The 8,837-nt window shown below is 43.2% G+C and overlaps 1 protein-coding gene across 1 annotated transcript; it reads left to right on the top strand.

Annotated features, from left to right (window-relative positions):
* Positions 1 to 219: 219 nt before the first annotated feature.
* On the top strand, positions 220 to 8,122 carry wu:fl23c11 (uncharacterized). The gene is made up of 15 exons (XM_056275362.1): positions 220 to 396; positions 1,788 to 1,815; positions 1,922 to 2,050; positions 2,762 to 2,881; positions 3,021 to 3,127; positions 3,367 to 3,613; positions 3,837 to 3,970; positions 4,104 to 4,166; positions 4,269 to 4,326; positions 4,424 to 4,656; positions 6,295 to 6,345; positions 6,478 to 6,529; positions 7,002 to 7,097; positions 7,181 to 7,219; positions 7,311 to 8,122. The coding sequence occupies exons 1-15, from the start codon at positions 220 to 222 to the stop codon at positions 8,120 to 8,122; spliced, it is 2,346 nt and encodes a 781-aa protein (XP_056131337.1).
* The last annotated feature ends 715 nt before the right edge of the window (positions 8,123 to 8,837 follow it).

Raw genomic sequence — 8,837 nt, 5'->3', positions numbered from 1 at the left:
GTACTGCCAAAATAATCTACGTCGTCTTCTTTTGTGTCCTGTCCGACTTTCTACGAGTTTCAACGAGAGGCGTTAGAGGTAATCTGGGAGAAAAACAAAAAAAAAACCCAGCAGTGATGCTTCTTCAAGGCTGTCTGGATCCAGGGTCATAAGGGTTCCTCCTCCTCCTCCTCCTATGCCCCCGACGTATGTAAATCCAGCCGAGAAAGAGACGCTCCGATGGGACAGGGGCGCCGGAGAGAGGCTCCCGCGGCAGGACGGGGGGAGGTTGTCCGGCGGACGGCTTCCGGTGTGCCGCGCGCTGCGTCCCTGCCGGCGCTGCTGCGCTTGTTGCTGCTCTCGTCCGCAGGCGCGCTGCAGATCGGCCAACAAGCCCAGCAACTCGGCTGCAGCAAGGTAGGTAAATGCGCCGCCGGTATAGGCTACGACTGGACAGTGTACAGTTTCCCCAAGACGGTAGCTCTCGATCCGGTCAGCCGCCAATACTGCTGGTTTTCCAGTCGATTACGTTCGCCTGTTGTTCCAGGTTGGCGGCTGAATGGCTGAAACGACCGGTGGATTTTACCTGACAGATACAATACCTGGACTATTAGCGGAGAGATCAACTGAGAACCATTGTACAGAAATCATCCTAGATGACGCTTTTGCATACATATAATTGATTGATTGATTTTATTTCGAACATGCTAAAATAACAAAATAAAATACACAGGCAGGAATACAAGAACAAATGGAAATGATAGTGAACATATTTTGCAAACTCTCTGTGAAAACACAAGTAATAACTGGACCATGTTGGAAAAGGCCGTAGGATGAAGTAAATAACATCTCTGGTCCTACCCCTTTCTTATACTTTATCAATCAAATCAAAACAAACCAAAAATTTCAAGACAAAACAAAAGTGGGGGGGGGGAGAAAAGAAATGCCAATGCATAGAGATCAAAATAAACAAAACAGCACAAGTCAAACAAGGCACCTTACACGTCATGTATCATGTCATGTTATTCCAGTCCACCTCTTTGTTCATCCATCCCATATCTATTCAATATGTTGTTTTTAAAGAGTTGTTTAAACTTACTTATTGATGTACACATTTTTTACAGTTGTTCCATAGATTGACTCCATTGATGGATATACAATGAAGTTTTGCATTTGTCCTCACTAGTTGTTTTTTGAATGTACATATTCCTTTGAGATCGTGTTTACTTTCCCTCCTTTGGGATCGAGGGAAAGTAAACACGATCTCAAAGAAGTAACTAATGATAGGAATTGGTCATGCGGTGCATAGTACATTTTCAAAAACGTGGCGTTTTCTGTTTCAACGACATTCATAACACAGTACAAATAAACTTTACTCATGAATCATATTTATGTTTTTCTTTTTGAGGGGGAGTCAGTCTTTATACAGCAGCAGTAAGAGTCTCCACCATTCTGCCTTTGTCCTAATTGAGTATCAAATCGCCTTACTTGGCTGTTTAGGGTGACAGTGATAAAGTACGATTGAAAAATGAGGGAGAGAGAAAGAGAGAGAGAGAGGTCATGTCCATTATTAATTCACTAATCTGCCTTTGTGTGATATCTAACACCGCTCCTCTGTTTCCAAGGCAGCTCTGACTTGACCTTTTCTTTCGGTAGTTCCAGGGCGCAAATCGGCAAAACCTTTTTGTAGTCATATAATCCATTTCTAATGCCTAGCACAGTCAAACTTAAGATATGCTCCAGAGTTGATCAGTGTGCTGTGGATTCTGGGAGTTTATAATACTCATGCATGGGTTTTCTCTTCTAAGGGTTTGACTGACTGCAGTGTGGCAGGAGGTGAGGCCAAATAACTAAAACATCACATCAAATGAAACTTTGATTCAGTTAAAGTCATTGGTAATATTCCTGCTGCTTGAATTCCTGAACACTGCCCTCTCGTCAGTCTCCCACTACAGCGCTGCCCTGCCAGACCTGCGGGGTCAAGTGAATGTCCAAAGTGTGGAGCTCAAAGTGAATCTCTGCTGCTCAGAGGGTTGTAAGCCTTGTCTGCAAATCCTCATCACATTCCAAGGTATCAGCCTCCGTCAAAACTTGTGACTCTAAACTATGCAATATCCGGATTAATTTGTCAGTCATTAGTACGTACACATTTATTCTGACACACCCATGGAATAGTTTTAGCTCTCGAGTTGTCGGACAGCCGGAAGCAAAGCCTGGTGATTATTTGTAATTCCTTCACCCAAACATCTGTGGTTTACCTCTTACAACAAGCAATCACCCAGGCCTGCAAAGACATCAGTATTAGCCATTTGGTGTCTAAATTCAGGGGTTACCCAGGTTCTACACTGGTCTGTGAGACAAATTTCAGGGCTAAAAAATTCCAAGAACAAATTTGTACGTACGTACGTATTGATAAATGAGGCCCGTCGATGTGTACAAGCACATTGGATTTAAAGAACCATCATCTCCCTGACTTTGTCCTAACAGCAGCACACACTGCCTGCCGATCCGTGCTGTCCCTAACCGGATTTCCATGTTCTTGTTGTTTGCATGGCTAATGACTGACTGCTTTGGTAGTCAAACAATCAAACAAACCAACACATGACTTTCTAATTCCAGTTGCTGTCATTTAAGTCAGTTTCTGTGGCTATGACTGCCACCTGCTCGGACTTGCTTTCATTAGGGTCAGGTTTCATAAGGTCCTGACGCTGTTATGTACATACTATCATGACAGCAGCGTTCTAAGGCTGGGACTGACATTCGTGGTTGTGTGTCACCACAGATTTGGATAACGAGGAACGAGTCTCTGAGGAGTCTGGCGAGCATGGTGATGAGGACGAGAGCTCTGGCAGTAGAGAAATGGCAGAGGAAAGTGGTCGGCATGTGCTACCCAGGCCAAAAGGTATAAAAATAAGCTTCACACACACACACACACACACACACACACCTATGTATGGTCCCACTTATGCATATTTACTATTTAGTCCAACACATGTTCCTGTCTCATATTAATCATGTCCCTTGCCCCATCTAAATTGCAGCTTTGGTCAAAGTGTGCCTAAGCTCTCCAGGCTCCATTGAAAGTTGTAAGGCCATCCAGTTTCGACCAAGCAGTTCTCTGCGGGAGCGCCAGATCCCACATGAGGTAGCTTGCATTTCCTGATTCTACCGAAAAGGTGTAATGTGAATGACTCATGAGGCTGCTATTTGGTTATATATTTTCTTTAATACGTCACTATCCAGTAATCACTGCTCAGACTGCAGAATATACTTTCACTTTGCTCACTGTTTGCAGATGTGTGGTTGTCAGTCTACATTTACTTGCTTTCTCTCTCTCACTCTCTCTCTCTCTCTCTCTCTCTCTCTCTCTCTCTCTCCCCCTTGCAGATGTGGATGTTATTGACGGAGAAAGCAGAATTTGGCTCTCCTGTCGTTGTTCATGTCCACGCACAGTCCCATACAATCCGTAACATAACCATCCCATCTCTACAGGAAGGTGAGATCACATACTGTAATGGAAGCAGAGATACATTAACATGCACCCCGCTTGTTTCGAATGAACTTGACTCCTTTCGCTTTATTTCAGTTTGCGCCCTGATCCCAGAGGGTAGTTCCACTGCGAAGGAGTGTGACGGTGAGACAGAAGTGAGATTATAGAATCAATCAGAACCTCATGATCGAAAATGCATCGAGCATTCAAGAGTGGTTTAGTGTCCTAGGCTCATTTTCCAACTGCTGTATATTTAACCCGGCACACCCTATTTAGTGCTAACTAACCTTATACAGACTATGCACCCCGATAGTATAAGACTGATGTAGTTGGGCAGTCATAGTAGATTGATTCTGACCCACTTCAGCTCCCAGAATTCAAGCTGTGACTGACGGTGAGAGAAATGTGGTCCGTCTCCAACTGGAAGATGTTGAATCCAACCAAGGGATGGCCATGTTCCAGATGTTTTCGAACGAAATTCCTGGGAAGATTTTCGAGTTGGTCAGTCAGTCGTAAACTATCCATTATATAACAAATGTACATACTTAAAAATAGTTTAAAAAGTGAGATTTCTGTTTTGTTTATTTATTTGTTTGTTTGTTTGTTTGTTTATTTATTTGTTGTGCTTTCTTAGGCCAGGGGTGAGGGAGGAATCGACATTCCATCAAATGCTGTTGTACCATGCCTCTGTTTCCAGGTAGATGGTTGTTTATTAACACGTTGGTTGCATGTAAGAAGCTGACAAGATAAGCTGCATACATTTCGATTAAAGTATTAAAAAAAGCCATTTGTTTTACAGGTATGGTGGAAAGGTCAAGGTCTTCACAAAGAATTTTGCCCTTTTAAATACCAACAGGGTGAGGACAAATCACTGCTATTTAAATCACGAGTGGTTTGTGGAATAAATATACAGGTGATAGACAGCCCAAAAATTTTGTTTTGCTTTTCTTACAGATGCACTTGAAAGAATGCAGAACAACGTATCTGTCTCAATGGAGGAGTCTGTGGCGAGAGGGGAGGGGACAGTGCTGACCTGGAATGTGACTGCTCCCTGCAGACTAGAGGGAGAATTGTGGCTGTGCAAGAAGGCTTCGGCTGGAGGCCTCTGTGAGGAGGTGACGGGCTCCAGACAGAGACTTCACAACCACCGACAAGCTGGCTGGAGGGCCTCGCGCAATGGACACTGGGTAAAAACAACAAACTGGAGAAGTCCAGGTGGAGAGTTACCTTCTCAAATTATTTCCCCTTCCTCAGAATTACATCTGAGTCTTAGAGCGCTATATAAATGTAATGATTATTATTGTTATTATTATTATTATTGAACCCATCTGCCGAGGTCTTACTTTTCTAATAATCCTTTCATTCTTCCTATCGCTTGCTGTCACCATCTCTCTAGGGTCAAGGAATTGTATCACAGAGATGTGGAGCTAACTCTTACAGATTTTTTCTGTTGGTTGCTTGTGAACCAGTGATCTGAAGCTTATTGTTGTAGCAAAGCCCGTTTTGCTTATTAGCACCATGTCCCTATAGAGAATGACACTTTTAGGGATATGAGCGCGCACACTGTTTGAATTCATTTAGTGACAGGCATGGGAGCAAGTCCATGAATACTGGGATGGCATCCAGTGCTTTACCTGTGCCCCCGTTCACAGGGTTAGTGGTTGTGTCAGGAACGGCATCCAACGTAAAACTTTGCCAAATCATTATTTGGATTGACAAGAGCATACCGAATCGATCAAGGCACCATGCTGGATCGGTCAAGGCCCGGGTTAACAACAGCCGCCATTGGTGCTGTGCCCTCACATGGTACTGATGGAAACTTTTTCTTTTTTTAAATACCTTTGTTATACAAACCAAATCTGGCCATAACAATAACAAATTAGCAAATAATACAACTCAGACTGAGCTATTACAGTTTTTTTAGTATATCACAAAACAATAAAAATAAGGGGAAAAAATAAAAATAATGATAAAATAAAAAGACAGAGGTCTGATCAGAAATCAATATATGTATGTTTTTGTAAATATTCAAAGCTTGTTTGGTTTTATACATTTCAGTGCTTTCTTAAAATTTATGAACTCATTCATGAAAACTAAGAATAGTGGCCTGGCATTAATAAATCTAGATCGGTACCGATGGAAACTATAGAATCCGCCGTGGCAATCCATGAGAATCAGGGAACAAGCCAGACTAAGAAGAATAAGAAATAAGAAGAATAAGAAACAATAATAAAGATAAAAAGAAGAATGAATAAGACGCTCTTGGAATTCATGATCTTTTACCATTTCATGACAAACAAAGGAGGTGAAGGTCGGCTACCCATACACTGTGAAGCAGCTGCATCGAGTGTTGCTTGTATTTTCTTGATTCTAGTTTCATAGGCTTTGTAAAATGAGATTGTGGAGTTATTGGACAATGGCTGTTTCATTGGTTGGGTGGCAGGTCCTGGGTTGTCCAACCTTGGGGGTCATCCCTAGTCATCTTCTGTGTGGAGTTTGCATGTTCTCCCTGTGTCCGCAGCGGGTTTTCTGGGTGTTCCGGTTTCTTCCACCATCAAAAAGACATGCATGTTGGGATTAGTACTCCTGTCTGTGTCCCTGACTAAGGCATGGCAAGACGAATTGGAGTTGGTCCCCGGGTGCTGCACGGTGGCTGCCCACTGCTCCTGGCTATATAGCTAGGATGGGTTAAATGCAGAGCGTAATTTCCTTATGGGGATCAATAATGTATCTCAAAATTTTTAAAAATCATCCTAAATACTATGACATAGTGTGACTTTTGGGGTGTGTGTACTTGATCGCCAACATTTTTTTTCCTCTTTCAGAAAAAGGGAGAATTTGCCAACGTGTCTCGACATCCTTCTCTTTGTGTGCAGGTGAGGTCTACATGTTTCTCATGTATGAAATTCGGTAACTTTTGAAATGTCATTTTGCACAATATCTTATCAGTGCTGTCTGTGGTATGCTCACCAACATCTTAACCTACCTGCAAATATGACTTGGTTTAGATCAAGGTACATGGGATGGATTCGAACCTGGAGCCCCAATGTCCATTTGCAAGTAAGACACTGTTGTTGTCATCCTTATGGCATCTTATCAACTGGTTTTTATAGCTACATGGACAATGTGAGTTTTACTTAAGATGCTTGTTATTCCCAGTGGTTAGACTGAACCTTTAGGGGATTTTGGGACAGAGGTGTAATAATGTATTATAATCATTCATAGCGGTCACACTACATACAAAAAAAAAGAAAGAAATATTGGATTTACTTAAAACGTTTCCATGCACCTGAGTTAAGTAATTTCTCATTCCTTGAGCTCAGATTTATAAATCAAGCTGCATAAACGTTACTTAACCCATTTGCATGGAACCAGTTGACAAAACGGTCAAAGTAAATCCAACATTGTGGTTGTTTTTGAGTGCAGAAGTTTTCACACTTTTTCACACGTTTTATATTAAGCATGATACATCATCTAGTCCCTCATAATCGTACAACCGTCTGAGATGTATACACTAATTTTTCTTCTCCAGCACCTCGATGGAGATGGAGCTTACCCATCATCGTTGTCCTGCTACTCATCTGTCTGGCCATTCTGGGGGCCTGTGTTATACACGGGTTTATAAAAGGTGAGCCGTCTTTCAGTAGGTCACTAAATATCGATTTACAACCTTTTCCAAATACCTGAATGTGTTCTTTGTTTTTCCTCTAGGCTATGTTTGGAGATGGGTGAAAGAAGATGATATTAAAGGTATGAGACAGCCTCACCACTTTATCACATATTTTTGCACTGTTGTAGAAAATTGTACAAGTTTTTTTTTGTTTCCCCCCTTGTTCTTCAGGTGCCATTGGCGGAAGACACGTGGTGTTGCTGTATCCGGGTGATGGGAACCAGGCACTGCCAGACCTGGTGTGTCGTTTGGGCTCGTCCCTTAAGACTCTGGGCTTCACTGTGTCATTGGACTTGTGGAGCCAGGCTGAACTCAGTGTCCTGGGCCCCGTGCCTTGGCTTCATTCACGGCTAGACTGTCTGCAAAGGCAGGGGGGCAAAGTGGTGCTGGTTTTAACCCAGGCTGTCTGGGTGAGAGCCGAGGAGTGGGGCAGACAGGCCTGGGAGAGAGACACACCCAAAGGAATGCACAAAGAGGTGTACGAGGATGGGACAGAAAATAACTGTTGCGCCCCCTCCTCATATTCAGATGCATTTAACGCCTCGCTGAGCTGCATCCTGGCGGATTACCTTCAGGGCCGTGCTGGTGAGCGTTTTGTCCTAGTGCAGTTCGAGTCCCTACCTCCACAGCCGCCCAGCTCCAACCACCCACTACCAGAGCTGTTCCGCGGCCTTCATCTCTTCAGCCTCCCCTCCCAGAGCCTGGGCTTTCTGACTGAACTAGCTGTGAGCCGGCGTGCAGCTTCTGCTTCGGCTAGACGGAGGAAGGCAGGTGGGCTCAGGGCAGCGTCCCGCGCGTTGGCACAAGGGCTGAAAGGGTTTACAGCTGGATCCAGTGTTTTACGCTTTGCAGGCCTGTCCCAGGACTGTGTTGGAACGGGAGCAAAGGACTCTTGGGAGACAGTGCCCCTGCAGTCATGTCTTACCACACCTCCATCCAGCCCTGACACTTGCCCCAGGGTCAGTGAAATGGAATGGGTCTGAGAGCAATCATAGATGAAGAATGTTGAAGGCAGTCCTTGTGGGATGTCTGAAAGAGCAGCTAATGTTTAATTACTTGAAAGAGTTAGCACACAAGCAGTGTTGCAGATCGCTTTGCACAAATAACGTGATGAAGAAACAGTGTCAGCATCAGATGTTTTTCTCTTGGACCGTAGATCAGTTTGTATATGTTTAACAGATTCTTTTAAAAAGTAAGCATTGATTTTTAGCCTGTCTCCATCCACCTACCTACCTACATTTAGAAAAGGATAACAAACACCACATCCCAGCCTCTCACAAGTCTACCCAAAGAGTTTAGTTGGCTAACACACTGGCATGTTACCTTTCTACTCGGTTCATATTTTATTGGTCTTGCTGGTCCCCACCTGTGCCGTTTATGTCACATGGGTCTCAGCATCATTAATGCCCCCATATTAATTTGGCAAATTGGAGGGGGTTGATCTTGTTGTGCATTTTCCCCAAGATATACGTATATATATATATATTAAAAGAAATGTCTGCCTCTAATTGGCTGTGTGATTTTTCTCGTGTTTTTGCTGAATTTGAGTACAATCAGTTCTACCATCCTAGATCCATAGCAATATGTTTTCAATTCAAAAAGGTAAAAAAAACAAAAAAAAACTACTGCTTATTACTCCTTTAAGTATGTAATATTTTACAGATGCCCATGTGTTACATAAATTGGACAGCTATTTCC

The sequence above is a fragment of the Lampris incognitus genome, chromosome 2 (genome assembly GCF_029633865.1).
Source record: "Lampris incognitus isolate fLamInc1 chromosome 2, fLamInc1.hap2, whole genome shotgun sequence".
Lineage (NCBI taxonomy): Eukaryota > Metazoa > Chordata > Actinopteri > Lampriformes > Lampridae > Lampris > Lampris incognitus.
This window is presented reverse-complemented; position numbering and strand designations above follow the sequence as displayed.

Excerpts from the sequence above, each read along its gene's own strand:
- wu:fl23c11 (XM_056275362.1), top strand. The coding sequence starts at position 220 with ATGGGACAGGGGCGCCGGAGAGAGGCTCCCGCGGCAGGACGGGGGGAG. Across the intron at positions 3,614-3,836 it reads CACTGCGAAGGAGTGTGACG|CTCCCAGAATTCAAGCTGTG; the intron begins GTGAGACAGAAG and ends GACCCACTTCAG. Across the intron at positions 3,971-4,103 it reads CTGGGAAGATTTTCGAGTTG|GCCAGGGGTGAGGGAGGAAT; the intron begins GTCAGTCAGTCG and ends GTGCTTTCTTAG.